Source organism: Mobula hypostoma, chromosome 4 (genome assembly GCF_963921235.1).
Source record: "Mobula hypostoma chromosome 4, sMobHyp1.1, whole genome shotgun sequence".
NCBI classification, from domain to species: Eukaryota; Metazoa; Chordata; class Chondrichthyes; order Myliobatiformes; family Myliobatidae; genus Mobula; species Mobula hypostoma.
This window is the reverse complement of record NC_086100.1, coordinates 42,378,238-42,396,897: the sequence shown is the minus strand read 5'-3', so window position 1 is coordinate 42,396,897 and position 18,660 is coordinate 42,378,238. Positions and strand designations below refer to the sequence as shown.

Genomic DNA, 18,660 nt, shown 5'->3' with positions numbered 1-18,660 from the left:
TAGGGAAGTCTAATGGAATGTTCAATTGTTCTATAGTTCCATCAAAGAAAGTATACAATATACAACCTGAAATTTAGTCTTCGCAGACATCCACAAAAACAGAAGAGTATCCCAAAGAATGAGTGACAGTAAAAATGTTAGAACCCCAAAACCCCCTTCTTCCCCTTTCCACACACAAGTGGCAGCAAAGCATCAATTCTTCTCCCTCCCTCACACTAATTTCAGCAGAAAAACATCAGCACCCACCAAGCAAGTAATAGCAAAGCCCCTGAGAGAGACCATGATCTGCAGTATAGACAAACTAATTGTTCACCCAACCAATTCGACATGCTACAGGCTCTGTCTCTCTCTCTTCCTGCCCCCCCCGCAATAAAGGGGCAGAGAGGTGTCAGACAGCAGGAAGGGAGACCAACAAAAACAAACAACTTGCTAATCGTTTGCTCTTATTTTAAAGGAGTTGAAGTATATAAGGCGGGAAATCTTACTGCACCTATACAGGGTACCAGAACAAGTAGATCAAGGGTACTGGAATTAATTTTGATGTCCTATTGAAGGAAAGGTATGATTTTATTAGAGGGGGGTTCAGAGAAATGTTCCCTACAGTGATTTTGGATATGGAGGCATTATCCTACTGGAAATATTAAACAGACAGGGACTCTGAACAATGGAGCTGAGAAGTATGAAGGACAACTTAATTGAAACATTAAATTTTCTTAGATCTATGCCAGGTAAATGAGATGTTTGCTCTAAGGGCGAGTCCACGACTAGGACATGATTGCAGAATAAGGGAACACCAATTTAAGACTGAAATGAGAGAGAAATTCTTCTCTCAGAGGGTTGCTATATGGATAGAGTTGTTGTGTATGTTTAAAGCTGAGAGATATGTTTAATCATTAAGAAAATCAATGGTTATTTGGAAAATGGACCTAACAATTGAGGACCTGAATTATGTCAATGTGTTGCAACATTTTATGATCTCATAGACTAGCTACATCAAATTTTGAGCCACAGGAAAGCTTACAAGCACAGCAACATTATCTAGACTTTCCTCTAGATTCATAAGACACAAGGATTCCTTATCATAATTAGTCACACTTCTCAGTTCTTTTCCCTTAGAACTGTAAATTCTCTATCTTGAACTGTTTATTCAGCTGACTTTCATGCAGTACATTCAAGGTCATAACCGCTACACTTAAAGAACTTTCAAATGGTTATTTTACCAATTAACTTTAAATTTCTGGCATCTAATTATTTGAGGCCCTGCTTCTAGTTGAAACAATTTATCTCCATCAAAAACTCTCACAAATGTCTGAACATTTTCTGCTCATCACATCTTCTCTAGTCTCATTTCTTTTTTCAGATTAGGGTTACTAAAATAATTGACAATACCGCATAGTAATGACACACCAGATTTGAACTTTGTAGGTATCCCACAGAATGTCGCCATGGTTCACTGGCGCCATCTTGCTCCAGGAAGAAGGGACAGGAGTCTCAGGACTCGCACCACTAGGTTCAGGAGCATTTATTACCACTCAAGCATCAGGCTCTTGAACCAGAGGGGATAACTTCACTCAATTTCACGTCTCATCACTAAACTATTCCCAAAACCTATGGACTTGCATTCAAAGACTCTTCCATCTGATATTCTCAACATTTATTGCTTGCTTGCTTATTTATTTATGTTTGCATTTGCGTAGCTTGCTGTGTTTTGCACACTGGCTGTCTAACCTGTTGGGTGTGATCTTTCGCGGATTCTATTATGGTTATTGAATTTAATGAGTATGCCGACAAGAAAATGAATCTCAGGGTTCTATATGGCAACATATATTACTTTTGGCTTTCATTTGAATCTTATTGGCTCTTCACTCTGGAACACCTGGACAGAAAAGATGCATACATCAGGATGCTCTTTACTGACTACAGCGCAGCATTCAATACCATCATCCCCTCAAAATTAATCAATAGGCTTACAGACCTTGGCCTCAATACCTCCTTGTGCAATTGGATCCTCAATTTCCTCAGTTGCAGACACTAGACATATCAGATTGGCAACAACATCTCCTCCATGATCTTCACCTGCACAAGGCTCACTTTACACTTATGACTGTGTGGCTAAGCAAAGCTCCAATGTTATTCAAGTTTGCTGATGACACCAGTTCATAGGCTGAATGAAAGGTGGTGAAGAATCAGCATATAGGAGGGAGACTGAAAATCTGTCTGAGTGGTACCATAACAACAACTTTGTACGCAATGTCAGCAAGACCAACGAGCAACTTACTGATTTTAGGAGAAGGAAACCAGAGGTCCATGAGCCAGTCCTCATCAGAGAATCAGTGGTGGAGAGGGTCAGCAACTTTAAATTCCCTGGTGTTATTATTTTGGAGGACCTGTCCTGGGCCCAGCATGCAAGAAAGCAGGGCAGCACCTCCACTTCCTTAGAAGCTTGCAAAGATTCGGCACGACATCTAAAACTCTGACAACTTCTATAGATTTGTAGTGGCATCAAAACTTGGTATAGAATTACAGTATTGTCAATGCCCTTGAACAGAAAATCCTACAAAAGGTAGTGGATATGCTCCAGGTCCATCACAGGCCATTGAGCACCATGAAACGCTGTCCCAGGAAAGCAGCATCTATCATCAGAGACCCCCACCACACAGGTCGTGCTCTTTTCTTGCTGCTGCCATCATGAAGGTGGTTCAGGAACCTCAGGACCCACACCACCAGGTTCAGGAAAAGTTACTACCCCTCAGCTATCAGGCTCTTGAACCAAAAGGAATAATTTCACTTGCTCCATCATAGAAATGTTCCCACAACCAATGGACATGCTTTCAATGGTTCTGTCTCACGATCTAGATACTTATTGTTTATTTATTATTATTATTTCTTTCTTTTTGTATTTGCACAGTATGTTCTCCTTTGCACATTGGTTGGACACCCAAGTTGGCATGGTCTTTCATAGATTCTGTTATGGTTGTTATTCTATGGAGTATGCCTGCAAGAAAATGAATCTCAGGGTTGTTGATGGTAACACAGTGGTGCTAGAAAGTTGGTAAACCCTGTAGAATGTTTTCTATTACTGCATAAATATGACAAAATGTAATCAGATCTTCACATAAGTCCTAAAACTAGATAAAGAGAACGCAATTAAATAACACAAAAACATCATACTTTTTCATTTATTTATTGGGAAAAATTATCCAATATTACATGTATTTGTTGAAAGTAGTATGTGAACCTCTGGGGTAATGCCTTCTACAAAAGCTATTTGGCATCAGGTGTTCCTATCAATGAGATGAGTTTGGAGGTGTGGGTCGTAGAGGTGTCCTGTCCTATAAAGAAGACTCACAAAGTCAGGGTACTGACAGAGCCTGCTCTTCTCAAGAAAGATCTGCTTATGTGTACCAAGCCTCGATCAAAACAACTTTCAGTGGACCTTAGAAGAAGAATTGTAAAGATGCATGAAGCTGGTAAAAGCTACTAATGCATTTCTAAAGCCCTGAGTGTTCATCAATCCACAGTAAGAGACTTAGCGTAAAACTAGACATAATTAAGGTTTCGATCGTGGTGAACGAAGTAAGGACGAAGTGAGTTTGGCTTGTGGAAGCTGACGAACATGATGTTGAAAAGGTTTTGGCATCCCATGACCAAGAACTGATAGATGAAGAGCTGATGCAATTGGAAGAGGAAAGGATAACAATTGAAACCGAATGCATTTAGCAAAACGAACGTGAAGCAACTGCGTAAGATTTTCGCTGCAATGATAAGTACAACTTTAATTTTGAAAGGGTACATAGGTTTAGGAGATACTTGCAGCATGGTTTGAGTCCTTACAAAGAACTGTGTGATAGAAAAGTGCGCGGGGCTCAGCAGTCAAGCAAGCCTTCCACAACAGCCACAGCAGACGACGAACCTCGACCTTCGACATCAAGGCGGGCAGTCATAGGAGAAGATGAGCTGCCTGCTCTAATAGAAATAGACGACGAGATGACACCCCAGTGTCCCACCACCCCAACACCCAGGCCGCAGACAGATACTGTACCAATTCGCAGAGAATGCAGCAGTAGCCGGGAGGCACACAGCACATCTTAAAGGCAATCAGCACTGATCTGGGCCCACAATTACGTGCCGGGCATCACCTAATTAATTAGCATGTTTATTTCGGTTTTTTTCTTAATGATGTGTTGGATGCCTCCCGGCTACTGCTGGACCCCTGCGTGCTTCGCGGTTCGGTAGCTGTTGGCGGCCTGGAGGGTGGGGGCCACTGCACCAGCCAACCTGCGACGACTCAGTCTAACACACCATCATCAGTGTGCTCGGTGCTGTCCCGATTCCGGTAAGTGATACTACACTGTACATACATTATTTCTACTTTATATCGGCTGTGTATTTTTATGTGTTGTTTGGTATGATTTGGCAGCTTCATAGCTTAAAGGTTACTGGAGAGCGCTTGCGCCGTGTTTTTGCCAACAGCGCTTGCGTGAGATTTTCGCTACGGAGAACAGTTCAGTAATGATTGTGGAAAAGTATTTCTACTTTATATAGGCTGTGTATTTAACATATCATTCCTGCTTTTACTATGTGTTACTGTTATTTTAGGTTTTATGTGTTATTTGGCATGATTTGGGAGGTTATTTTTGGGTCTGCGAACACTCACAAAATTTTCGCATATAAATAAATGGTAATTGCTTCTTCGCTTTACGACATTTCGGCTTACGAACTGTTTCATAGGAATGCTCTACCTTCGGATGGCGGGGGAAACCTGCATTGGATCATTTTTTCAATAAATAAATGAAGTATAATGGTCTTTGGGTTATTCATTTAATTGGATTCTCTTTATCTAGTTTTAGAACGTGAAGATCTGATCACATTTTAGGTCATATTTATGCAGAAATAGAGGAACTTCTTCAAGGTTTACAAACTTACTAGCACCAAAATATATGCACTTTGATAATAAATTTCCTTTAAACTTACTGTAAATCACAAGTCATTAATAAAGAGGTTTAGTTGACTAACTAGCAAATGACAATTTGGACTATTCTGAGAGAATTTAAAAAATCATAAAATAAAGCTTGCAGGATTCAGTATTTTTGCTCATTCTACATTGTGAAAGGTTGAACATTTCACCTCAGTAGCAAAATGTTCCATCAAAAAAGGTGCCTACATTTTCTACATTCTAAATTTAGTAATCACCAAAGGTATTTTCAAACAGTTAAATGTTAACATATATTTTACCACACAATACTTTGGTAGGTCAAATATGATGGCAGAATATATTAATGGTAAGACTCTTGGCAGTGTGGAGGATCAGAGGGATCTTGGGGTCCGAGTCCATAGGAAACTCATAGCAGCTGTGCAGGTTGACTCTGTGGTTAAGAAAGCATACGGTGCATTGGCCTTCATCAATCACGGGAATGAGTTTAGGAGCCAACAGGTAATGTTACAGCTATATAGGACCCTGGTCAGATCCCACTTGGAGTACTGTGCTCAATTCTGGTCGCCTCACTACAGGAAGGATGTGGAAACTATAGAAAGAGTGCAGAGGAGATTTACAAGGATGTTGCCTGGATTGGGGAGCATGCCTTATGAGAATAGGTTGAGTGAACTCACCTTTTCTCCTTGGAGCGACGGAGGATGAGAGGTGACCTGATAGAAGTGTATAAGATGATGAGAGGCAGTGATTGTGTGGATAGTCAGAGGCTTTTTCCCAGGGCTGAAATGGTTGCCACAAGAGGACACAGGTTTAAGGTGCTGGGGAGAAGGTACAGAGGAGATGTCAGGGGTAAGTTCTTTTACCCCGAGAGTGGTGAGTGCGTGGAATGGGCTACCGGCAATGGTGGTGGAGGCGGATACGATAGGGTCTTTTAAGAGACTTTTAGATAGGTTCATGGAGCTTAGTAAAATAGGGGGCTATAGGTAAGCCTAGTAATTTCTAAGGTAGGGACATGTTCGGCACAACTTTGTGGGCCGAAGGGCCTGTATTGTGCTAGGTTTTCTATGTTTCTAATATTCTTACTTACCTCCTGTATATTAGGTGTTTCCAGAAGTTCACCAAATACAAAAACCCCAGGGGCCTCCAGAACTTGGTTAATAAGGGTTGTCAATGCTGAACCTTTGGCATTCCTAGACAACAAAATGAACTGTTCCAACGGATTACTTGTAGCTTTTGATTCACCTGCCATTGCACCAAAGTGGTTCACTGTAAAACAAAGGAACATTTAAATTTAACTTTTACTATGGTTAAAATAAAAAAATATTTTAATCAAGTAAATGAAGCAATGCATGCTATAAACAGAGCTCTGAGCTGCCATACTCTGTCCTAGTTTTACCTGTAATAAGGAAAAAGACTCAAAACACCAACATATAAATGGAAGCCATCAGTTGACAGCATTAGCAGTAATCTGATATATACTGAATATAACTTTAGATAATACTTTAATCAACTAAACACTTTGACTTTCTTTCTATTAAGTAATGAGCTAAGAGAATTGCAAAACCAAATGATATACAGAAGAAAACAGACAGAAAAGTTGTGTCAAAACAGGGGTATGGTAAACAGGACCCAGAAATCCCTTGTCATTTGCTGTCCAAAACAGTTTGATTTATAAAATCCAATGTGAACTAGTCATATTGGCCAAGACAAATAAACTGAGGAAGATATTGGTTACAGAATAATAACCTTAGTGGGCACACAATGAATGTTACAGAAATAACTACTTAAGTGAAAAGGAATTGATTAATGATTTGGTTATATCACTTGAGTCTGAAATGAAAGGCATAAAGCCAGAACTGCGTGGGGTTCTAGTCATATTCCAGTAAAAGCATTCAAGTGGCATTGCAAGACAAAAGGGAAACAGACAAACCAATGAAGCAATAGGGTAAGAAAGTATTGTACATGACTCAGTTATAAAGATTAACAAAGCACTGATCCTTTAGTACTCTGTTACATATTTATATCCAACTTGACAACACCCTCGTTAAGTACTGACAGTTTACTTTTCTTCAGAACTCATACAATTAAATTCACACATTAATCAAAAAAAAAACACAAGCTTAGAGTTACAAGAGGTCAAACTTGTGTTTGGAACAACACTTATCAACTTACAGCATTTGATTTTCAAAACGGTACTGTTAAGTTGAAACACTTTGCTGGTATCCTAAACAAGGAAGCACAGGTTAAAACTGGTAAAAGGGAATTTTGACACAGATATCAGGTGCTTTCTGATAGGACAGATGAGGAGAAAGTCTTAATTCAATCATAATATTGTTTGCTAGTGGACATGACTAAAGAATAGTTGTTTTCTTTATTTTGGAATTATGAGATGAGACAAGTTAAATAAAGTACTGTAGCGATGTGCTACACACAGCGCTAGAATAACCACACGGAGTCGGTGAGTTGGAGTTGCGATGAAAGAGGTTTATTCAAACTTCGCGGCCCGCTTTAAAGCCTTCCCGTTCCCGCCCTTTTTGCTGCCGGCCCTCTGCCTGCGCACGCGGTTTCGTGAGCCGGTTCGTGGGTGTCAGAAAGTGGGTCGCCACATAACCCCCCCCTAGAACCGGCGATACCTCCCCCAATGTCCACAGTCTGGATCGGCCTCTGTTTGGGAGGTCTGCCCCTGCGCCACGGTGCCTGAGCCTGGACCGGTTGCGCCAAGTCCACATGGGCCGGTTTGAGTCGGTCCACCGTGAAAACCTCCTCTCTCCCCCCAATGTCCAGCACGAACGTGGACCCGTTGTTCATGATCACCTTAAACGGCCCCTCGTAGGGCCGCTGTAGCGGTGCCCAGTGTCCGCCCCGTCGTACAAAAAGAAACTTACAGTTCTGCAGGTCTTTGGGTATGCAGGTCGGGCTCTGTCCGTGCTGTGAAGTGGGTATGGGGGCCAGGTTACCGAGCCTCTCCCGTAGTCTGTCCAGGACTGCTGTGGGTTCTTCCTCTTGCCCTGCCGCCTTGGGGCTGGTATGAACTCTCCTGGGACGACCAGGGGTGCGCCGTACACCAACTCGGCCGACGAGGTGTGTAGATCCTCTTTGGGCGCCGTGCGGATTCCGAGCAGGACCCAGGGAAGTTCGTCCACCCAGTTAGGCCCCTCCAGGCGGGCCATGAGAGCCGATTTCAGGTGACGGTGGAAGCCCTCCACTAGTCCGTTCGACTGTGGGTGGTAGGCAGTTGTGTGGTGTAGCTGTGTTCCTAAAAGTCTGGCCATAGCCGACCACAGGCTGGAGGTGAACTGGGCGCCCCTGTCGGAGGTAATGTGGGCCGGTACCCCAAAGCCTGCTACCCAGGTTGCGATCAGTGCTTGGGCGCAGGATTCGGAGGTGGTGTCGCTGAGCGGGACTGCCTCTGGCCATCTGGTGAACCGGTCTATCATAGTTAGGAGGTACCGCGCTCCTCGTGACACTGGCAGGGGCCCCACGATATCCACATGGATGTGGTCGAACCTCTGGCGGGTGGGTTCGAACCGCTGTGGCGGAGCCTTGGTGTGCCGCTGCACCTTGGCCGTTTGGCACAGCATGTACGTTTTGGCCCATTCACTGACCTGTTTATGAAGTCCATGCTACACGAACCTGTTGGAGACCAGCCGGACAGTTGTCCTGATGGAGGGGTGCGCTAAGTTGTGAATGGATTCGAACACCCGCCGGCGCCAGGCTGCTGGGACGACGGGGCAGGGTTGGCCAGTAGCTACGTCACATAGTAGGGTCCTCTCACCTGGGCCTACGGGGAGGTCTTGGAGCTGAAAACCGGAGACTGCAGTCCTGTAACTGGGGATCTCAGCGTCTGCCTGCTGTGCCTCTGCCAGCGCTGCATAGTCCACCCCCTGGGACAGGGCCTGTATGGTAGGTCTGGATAGTGCGTCTGCCACGACATTGTTCTTTCCAGAGACATGCCGGATGTCCGTCGTGTACTCGGAGATGTAGGACAGATGTCGCTGCTGGCGGGACGACCAGGGGTCGGACACCTTAGTGAACGCAAAGGTAAGCGGTTTGTGGTCTGTGAACGCGGTGAAGGGCCTACCTTCTAAGAAGTACCTGAAATGCCGGATTGCCAGGTATAGTGCCAATAGCTCCCGGTCGAAAGCACTGTATTTGAGTTCGGGTGGTCGTAGGTGTTTGCTGAAGAACGCCAGGGGTTGCCAGCGACCCTCGATGAGTTGTTCCAGCACTCCACCGACTGCTGTGTTGGATGCGTCCACCGTGAGGGCAGTAGGAACGTCCGTTCTGGGGTGCACTAGCATCGCGGAGTTTGCCAAGGCTTCTTTGGTTTTAACGAAAGCGGTTGCAGCCTCTTCGTTCCAGGTAATGTCCTTGCCCTTACCCGACATTAGAGTGAACAAGGGGCGCATGGTTCGGGCTGCTGAGGGGAGGAAACGGTGGTAGAAATTCACCATACCCACGAATTCCTGCAAGCCTTTGATTGTGTTGGGTCGGGGGAAGTGGCGGACCGCGTCTACCTTGGCGGGCAGCGGGGTTGCCCCATCTTTAGTAATCCTGTGGCCCAGGAAGTCGATGGTGTCGAGTCCGAACTGGCATTTGGCTGGATTGATTGTAAGGCCGAATTCACTCAGGCGGGAGTAGAGCTGGCGGAGGTGGGACAGATGCTCCTGCCGACTACTGCTGGCTATGAGGATGTCGTCCAAATAGATGAATGCAAAGTCCAGGTCGCGTCCCACCGCGTCCATTAGCCGCTGGAAAGTCTGTGCGTCGTTCTTTAGACCAAACGGCATTCGGAGGAATTCGAAAAGTCCGAACGGGGTGATAAGTGCTGTTTTGGGGATGTCGTCTGGATGTACAGGGATTTGATGGTATCCCCGGACGAGGTCTACCTTGGAAAAGATCCTTGCGCCGTGTAGGTTTGCTGCGAAGTCTTGAATGTGCGGCACAGGGTAGCGGTCTGGCGTTGTAGCCTCGTTCAGTCTGCGGTAGTCACTGCATGGTCTCCAGCCCCCCCCCCCCGTTGCCTTGGGCACCATGTGAAGGGGGGAGGCCCATGGGCTGTCGGACCGTCGTATGATCCCTAATTCCTCCATCTTCTTGAACTCCTCCTTTGCCAGTCGAAGCTTGTCCGGGGGAAGCCTTCGAGCACGGGCGTGGAGGGGTGGTCCCTGGGTCGGGATGTGGTGCTGTACTCCGTGTCTGGGCATGGCTGCCGTGAACGGCGGTGTCAGTACTGATGGGAAATCCGCCAGGACCCTGGTGAATTCATCGTCGGACAGCGTGATGGAGTCCAGGTGTGGGGCTGGCAACTGTGCTTCACCCAGGGAGAACGTTTGAAAGGTCTTGGCGTGGACTAATCGCTTCCCTTGCAAGTCGACCAGCTGGCTGTGGGCTCGTAGAAAATCTGTCCCCAGCAGTGGTTGGGCCACGGCGGCCAGTGTGAAATCCCACGTGAACCGGCTGGAGCTGAACTGTAGCCGCACCGTGCGGGTGCCGTAGGTTCGTATTGTGCTGCCATTAGCGGCCCTCAGGGTGGGTCCCAGTTCTCTGTTGCGGGTGTCGTAACTCGTTGGAGGTAAGACGCTGATCTCCGCTCCGGTGTCGACCAAAAAGCGGCGTCCCGACTGCTTGTCCCAGACGTACAGGAGGCTGTCCTGATGGCCAGCCGCCGTAGCGATCGGCAGCGGCTGGGCCTTGGCATTTCCCGGGAATTTGCAGGGCGGTCTGCAGCTGCGGGCCTCCATGCCCCACCGCTGGTGGTAGAAACACCATTGTTCGTTGGGCTCCTCACTTCCGTCGCCGGGTTTTGTAGGCTCTGCTGCCGGGCCTGGTCTGGTCTGTCGTTGGGCACGTGGCTTGGTGATCTGTGCGACGGATGCCCCTCTCTCTTTCCTGGCATTCCACAGCACATCTGCTCGGGCCGCCACCTCCCGGGGTTTGCTGAAATCTGTGTCGGACAGCAGCAGGCACATGTCCTCGGGCAGTTGCTCTAGGAACGCCTGCTCAAACATGAGGCAAGGTTTGTGTCCTTCAGCCAGGGCCAGCATCTCGTTCATTAATGCTGACGGCGGCCTGTCTCCCAAACCATCCAGGTGCATTAAGCGGCGTGCTCGTTCGCGCCGTGAGAGTCCGAAAGTCCTTATGAGCAGGGTTTTGAATGCTGTGTATTTGCCGTCCTCCGGGGGCGACTGTATAAACTCCTCAACTTGTGCAGCTGTCTCCTGGTCGAGGGAGCTCAGCATGTAGTAGTAGCGAGTGGACTCCGAGGTTATCTGCCGAATGTGGAATTGTGCTTCTGCTTGTTCGAACCATAAATGGGGTCGCAGCGTCCAGAAGCTTGGCAGTTTTAACGAAACTGTGTGAACAGTTGCAGCGTCGGTCATCTCTGGTCCAAATATCGTTTGGGCCGTCGGGGTCACCAACTGTAGCGATGTGCTACACACAGCGCTAGAATAACCACACGGAGTCGGTGAGTTGGAGTTGCGATGAAAGAGGTTTATTCAAACTTCGCGGCCCGCTTTAAAGCCTTCCCGTTCCCGCCCTTTTTGCTGCCGGCCCTCTGCCTGCGCGCGCTGTTTCGTGAGCCGGTTCGTGGGTGTCAGAAAGTGGGTCGCCACAGTACAGTGGATTCTGTTCAATTTGACCATCAGTTAATTGAGGCAACCATTTATCTGGGATAACTCTTTAGGAACAAAAACTAATCGAGAAAATAGCTGGATTCCTTTCACTTATTTGAGACAATATACCACTTAATTAGGACAAAAGACTGTTGATGAACGGTATCTAATGTCTTCAGTTGTGTACTTTTGAGGCCATTAGAGACTACACTGTGCTTAGAGTGAACAGTTTTTAATGTGTCAGTTGCCTGTCTTGTATTCAAAAACCAGTGATTTTTGTCACTGATAGTTGGTGAGAAATAAGCAGTAAGACAATGCAGAACTGTTTTGTTCATTCCCTGCAACTTCAAGCATTCAGGATTAGAGATGCCAGAAACGGCTGGGAGTAAAAATGAAACGTTTTCACTACTTCAACAAGGTAGGAAGTACAAAGAATTTGAAAATATTGACAATCATCTTGAATATTACAATGAAAATGAACAAATGAAGGTCAAAAGAATTGTATGAAAGCAGTCCATTATCTGCAGTAGGCGTCTGTACTGATTTTGTGCATTCAGTCAATTAAAATAACATTGCAATATACAATGGATGAAACATTCGGAATTAATACACTGTTTTACAGTACTGTAGCATTGATAATGCTGTACATGAGGAAATCTGCAGATGCTGGAAATTCAAGCAACACACACAAAATGCTGGTGGAACGCAGTAGGTCAGGCAGCATCTATAGGAAGAAGTACAGTCGACGTTTCGGGCCGAGACCCTTTGTAAGGACTAACTGAAAGAAGAGATAGTAAGAGATTTGAAAGTGGGAGGGGGAGATCTGAAATGATAGAAGACAGGAGGGGGAGGGATAAAGCTAATTAGAGCTGGATAGTTGATTGGCAAAAGGGATACAAGGCTGGAGAAGGGAGAGGATCATGGAACAGGAGGCCTCGGGAGAAAGAAAGGGGGAGGGGAGCACCAGAGGAAGATGGAGAACAGGCAAGGAGTTATCGTGAGAGGGACAGAGAGAAAAAAGAGAGAGAAGAAAAGGGGGGAAATAAATAAATAATGGATGGGGTAAGAAGGGGAGGAGGGGCATTAACTGAAGTTACAGAAATCAATGTTCATGCCATCAGGTTGGAGGCTACCCAGACAGAATATAAGGTGTTGTTCCTCCAACCTGACTGTGACCCTATCTCTTCTTTCAGTTAGTCATGACGAAGGGTCTCGGCCCAAAATGTCGACTGTACTTCTTCCTATGGATGCTGCCGGGCCTGCTGCGTTCCACCAGCATTTTGTGCGTGTTGAATTGCTCATTTTCCAGAATGAGCTCTTTTCATCAGATATTTTGCAATAGCAGTGATTCCAAGCTTCGGAGAGAGTACAAAAGAGATTTACCACGACGCTGCCTAGATTAGAGGATGTGCTTACTGTAAGAGGTTGGACAAACTAGGGCCATTTTCTCTGAAGCAGCGGCGGCTGAGTGGAGACCTGACAGAAGTTTATAAAATTATGAGAGGCACAGATAGACAGCCAGTAGCTTCTTTTTAACCCCAGGATTGAAATGTCTAATTCTAGAGGATATACATTTACATGAAGGGGTAAGTTCAGAGACAAGCAAATTATTTTGTTTTACAAACACACACACACAGAATCAGCAGTGGGAATGCACTGCTGGGATGGGCTGGAAGCACATATGATAGAGGTTTAAAGAGGTTCTCAGATAGGCATGTGGATGTGCAGAGAATGGAGGAATATGGAACAAGGGCAGGCAGAAGGGATTAGTATAATTAGGCATCATTAGCTTAATTAGTCATAACATCATAATTTGAAGGGTCTATTCCTAAACTGTACTGTGCCTCGCACCAGTGAGGGCAGAAAAAGGATGATATGGCAAATTAATGTGTCACTGAGAAGCTGGTGCAGGGGGCAGGGCTTCAGGTTTTTGGATCATTGGGATCTCTTCTGGGGGAGAAATGACCTGTTCAAAAGTGACAGGTTGCACCTGAATCTGAGGGCAGGTTTGTTAGAGCTATTGGGAAGGGTTTAAACTAATTTGGCAGTGGGGTGGGAACCAGAGTGAAGGGACTCACAACAGGACGGATGGTAAAAAAGCAAAGATAGCGTGCAGTCAGACTGTCAGGAAGGACAGGCAGATGAGAGGACATAATTGCAGCCAGCAGGGTGAGTATCAGTGCACTGGAGATGCAGAATCAAAAAGGGTAGCAAATACAGTACTCAAAATGTTATATCTCAATACACGGAGTATAAGAAATTGTGGCCATTACTGAATCTTGGCTGAGGATGGTTGTACTTGAGAGCGAAATGTCCAATATTGGAGGGGCAGGAAGGTAAGCAGAGGGGGTGGCGTGGTTCTGCTGGTAAAGAATGGCATCAAATCAGTAGAAAGATGTGACATAGGATCAGAAGATGCTGAATACTTGTGAGTTGAGTTAAAAAACTGCAAGGGTAAAGACTCTGATGACAGTTATATACAGGCCTCCCCACAGTAGCTAGGATGTAGATCACAGATTACAACAGGAATTAGAAAAGGAGTGTCAAAAGTGCAATGTTAAGACAGTCATGGGAGATTTCAACATACAGGCTGATTGGGAAAATTAGGCTGGAAATGGATCTCAGGAGAGTGAGTTTGTTGAATACCTATGAGATAGCTTTTTAGAGCAGTTTGTTGCTGAGCGTACTCGGGGATCAGCTATAATGGATTGGGTGTTATGTAATGAACCAAAGGTGATTAGGGAGCTTAAGGTAAAAGAACCTTTAAGAGACAATGACCACAATATGATTGAATTCAAATTGAAATTTGATAAGGAGAAAATAAAGTTTTCATTATTTACTCCACTGAATAGCAATATTCAATGGAGTAAAGGAAATTACAGTGGTATGACAGGAGTTGGCCAAAGTAAATTGGAAGGAGCTACTGGTGGGGATGACAGCAAAGCAGCAATGGCATGAGTTTCTGAGAAAATTGGGGAAAGTGCAGGATAGATGTATTAAATAATCAAATAGCAAAATAATGGCTGACAAGAGAAGTCAAAGCAAATACAAAAACAAAAGAGGGGGCATACAACAAGGTAAAAATTAGCAGGAAGACAAAAAGATTGGGATGCTTTTAAACCCTACAGACAGCAACTAAAAGAACCATTAAGGAGGGAAAAGATGAAATATGAAAGCAAGATGGCAAATAACATCAAAGTGGATACTAAAAGCTTTTTAAAGTATTTAAAAAATAAAAAAGATTAGAGTGGATATACGACCACTAGAAAATGAGGAAGGAGAAATAGTAACAGGTGACAGGGAGATGGCAGATGAACTAAATTAGTATTTTGCATCAGTCTTCACTGTGGAAGACACTAGCAGCGTGCCAGGTGTTGAAGGGTGTGAAGGAAGAGAAGTGAGTGTAGCTATTATTACAAGGGAGAAGGTGCTCAAAAAAACTGAAAGACCTAAAAGTACAAAAGTCACCCGAACCAGATGAAATGCACCCTAGGGTTCTGAAAGGGGTAACGGTAGAGACTGTGGAGGCATTAATAATGAATTTTCAAAACTCATTGGACCCTGGCATAGTGCCAGAAGATTGGAAAATTGCAAATGTCACTCCACTCTAAGAAAGAAGGAAGACAGCTAAAAGGAAATTATAGACCAGTTAGCCTGACCTCAGTATTTAAGATGATGCTGGAGTCAATTGTTAAGGATGAGGTTATGGAGTACTTGGTGTCACAGGACAAAGTCAGCATGGTTTTCTTAAGGGAAAATCTCGTCTGATGAACCTGTTGTATTTCTTTGAGGAGATGACAAGTAGGAAAGGTAAAGGGGATGTAGTGGATGTTGTATATTTGGACTTTCAGAAGGCCTTTGACAAGGTACCACACATGATGCCACTTAACCAAGTTAAGTTGGGCAGGAGTCATTGTTGGAACTGCTTCTTGTTATGTTGTATATCAATAATTTGATGATGGCTTTGTTGCCAAGTTGGCAGACGATACGAAGAATGGTGGAGGGGCAGGTAGTGTTGAGGAATCAGGTTGCAGAAGGACTTAAGGCAGATTAGAAGAATGGGCAAGAGAATGGCAAAGGAAATACAATGTTGGAAAATGCATGGTTGTGCACTTTGGTAGAAGAAATAAATGTGCAGACTATTTTTTAAATGGGGAGGAAATCCAAAAATCTGAGATGTAAAGGGACTTGGGAGTCCTTGTGCATAACACCCTGAAGGTTAACTTGCAGGTTAAATCATTGGCGAAGAAACCAAATACAAGGTTAGCATTCATTTCAAGAGGTTAGAATACAAGAGCAGGGATGTGATGCTGAGGCTTTATGAGGCTCTGGTGAGGCCTCACCTTGAGTACTGTGAACAGTTTTGGGCTCCTCATCTAAAAAAATGTGCTGGCTTTGGAGAGGGTTCAGGAAAAGTTCACAAGGATGATTCCATACAATGAACTTCTGATAGCTCTTGGGTCTGTACTCGCTGGAATTTAGAAAGATGGGAGGGGGGGTTCTCAATGAAACCGTTTGAATGTCGCAAGATCTAGACGGATTAGATGTGGAAAGGATGTTTCCAATGTTGGGGGAGTCTAGGACAAGAGGGCACACCTTCAGGATAGAGGGGTATCCAGTTAAAACAGAGATGCAGAGAAATTTCTTTAGCCAGAGGGTGATGAATTTGTGGAATTTATTACCATAGGCAGCTGTGGAGGCCAGGTCGTTGGGTGTATTTAAGGCAGAGCTTGAAAGGTTCTTCATTGCACACAGATGGTATCACAGGTTACGGGGAGAAGGCTGGGGAGTGGGGCTGAGGAGAGGAAAAAGGATCAGCCATGATGGAATGGCAGAGCAGACTCGATGGGCCAAATGACCTAATTCTGCTTCTATGTCTTATGATGTTAACAAAATCTATCTATCCTTGTGTTACGTAATGGATTATCTTTGAATTCTCTTCCTTCAAAGTGCATAAACATTAATCATTTATTGCTGAACTCTGCAAGCAAGAATTTGAGATTATCTGCATTCTTAATGAATGCATTTGTTTTCTGCTTATCTAAACATCAATCTTCAAATACTCAATTTAAGAAATTTTCTCCAATTCTGTCAGTGATTTTAACTTCTTTTCTATTTAAAAACAAATACATATCAAACCTTTGGTCATTTTTCTATATATCTCCTCAGTGGCTCAACATTAAAATGTCATGATTGTTTACAGCTTTATTAATAGCATTTTCATAAACTGGTTCTTATTACTCGTACTAAAATGAATCAATTCAATGCACCAACTTTCAATCAGCATTTATCCATCTATTCTGAAAGCTGGTTTGGATCTTTCCATTAGCCATTATTACGCAACTTTCAAAAGTTGGCATTATGCTATTTTTAAACAGCCTACTTCCAAACATTATATATTCAAAATATTCCAGCACAACAAACAATCTGCTGGAGAACTCCATGGAATGCGCAGCATCTATGCAAGGAGACAACAATATTTTGGGCCTTAACCCTGCATAAGGTCTCCAGCACAAATCTCCACCTGAACTAAATTTACATTTATTCAAAAATCTTCTTTTAACAGAAACTGCCTTTTCACAATTCTACTATGCAGCAATTCATAGAGGATCACCCCAAACATTCCAGGAATTTCTCGTTGACCATATTGCCTCTGTACACCTTGGGAGAAAAACGGCTAAGCACGAAACTTCTTTTAGATTTAAATCATTAATGCAGGTTTAAGAAAAGTATACTAGATATGGTATACTGTATACTGAATGTGGCAGTCTCGTTTGCTCTATAACTATGCAGAAGGTTAATTTCACTTATGATGATTACTTGTGTAAGGATAGCCGATAACACACATCCTTTGACAGAAGAGGCCCGAAGACTTTTAAAGAGACAGAAATCAGCGAGTACATGACCTATGATACTTTACTATCCACGTTCTATCTCTTGAGGTTACCATATTGTGAACGTCAGGATTTTGAGGACTCGCGTCCAGTTTTGCCCACGCATATGTCCAGCACAACTCCTTGAGGAGAGGAAACGGCACGACACATGTAAGGGGTGAGAATCCGATCCCCGCCCCCACAAACAAAAAGGACACCTCACGCCGCTCCTCCCAGGCCTGGGCCTACATTCTTACAGCCACGACCTGCTGGCAAATCGGAACTCCCAAGGCTCCTGCGGCACATGGCATATAGCCGACACTTCCTGCTTTCGGATGCCCAATCATAAATCAGTGGTTATTTGGGATCCGCATGTTTTCATATAACTTACCTGCGGCAAAACCCTTTGCCGTTGTCCCTCATTCAGAGGTAAACCGGACAGGCGCCTCCGCTGCGAGCCTATTGGATGGAAAAACTCGCGTTCGGATCGGCCCCCTTGAACCAGCTCGGAATTTGATTTGTTGCTTTGGTTGTCGATCTGGCCGTGTAGCTCCGCCCCGTGCTCCTTTCAGGAGGTGAACGGTTGGCAGCTCGTCCACATTCTGAAATTTGAATTTAAATTTCCGTCGGCACAGTGCGCTCTTGGTTCTTGGTTCCCCATCCTCGATCCTCAAAATATTCCGCATGGAATTTAAACTGGAGGTGGCGGAGGGTGGGCTTAAGGAATTGATGGAGTGGTGGAGTGGCGTTATGATTGGGGATGTAGATTTTCAGTAGAAAAAAACAAAAAAACTATTTTTCACCAGGAAAAGAATTCAGGAGGGGAAGGATGTATGGGATTGAATTAGAGGGGGTTGGATCATTTAAATTTCTGGGAGTTATATTTGATTCACAATTAACATAGACAGACCATATCAGGAAAGTTGAGGAGAAATGTGAAAAAGTAATAAATGTGATAAGATGTTTGACTGGTAGGGAATGGGGAGCAAGTTGTTCAGCGTTGAAGAGAATGTATGTGGTTTTAGTAAGATCTATGTTGGACTATGGAAATATAGCATATGGATCAGCAGCTAGGAAACTGGATGTGATTCAGGCTCAGGCTTTGAGAGTGTGCAGTGGGGCTTATAAAGCATTACCAGTATCAGCCCTACAGGTAGAAATGGGAGTAATGTCTTTGGAACTAAGGGTGCAATTGATGGCAAACTACTGGGCTAATTCGCAGGGACACAATTATTCT

General features: G+C 44.5%; 1 protein-coding gene across 3 annotated transcripts in view; it reads right to left on the bottom strand.

The window, feature by feature from the left end:
- LOC134345284 (COP9 signalosome complex subunit 7b-like) overlaps positions 1 to 17,903 on the bottom strand; it is a 43,131-nt gene extending 25,228 nt beyond the window's left edge. Inside the window, exons 1-2 of one of the 3 annotated variants that reach the window (XM_063045711.1) lie at positions 17,815 to 17,903; positions 6,021 to 6,199 (exon numbers count right to left, since the gene is read on the bottom strand). In XM_063045711.1, the coding sequence (XP_062901781.1) occupies positions 6,021 to 6,182 (162 nt within the window). In that variant the 5' untranslated portion in view covers positions 6,183 to 6,199; positions 17,815 to 17,903. Of the gene's footprint in view, positions 1 to 6,020; positions 6,200 to 7,105; positions 7,141 to 17,497; positions 17,707 to 17,814 lie in introns of those variants that run through there. The other 2 variants (XM_063045712.1, XM_063045710.1) reach the window with 2 other exon arrangements.
- Positions 17,904 to 18,660: the final 757 nt, after the last annotated feature.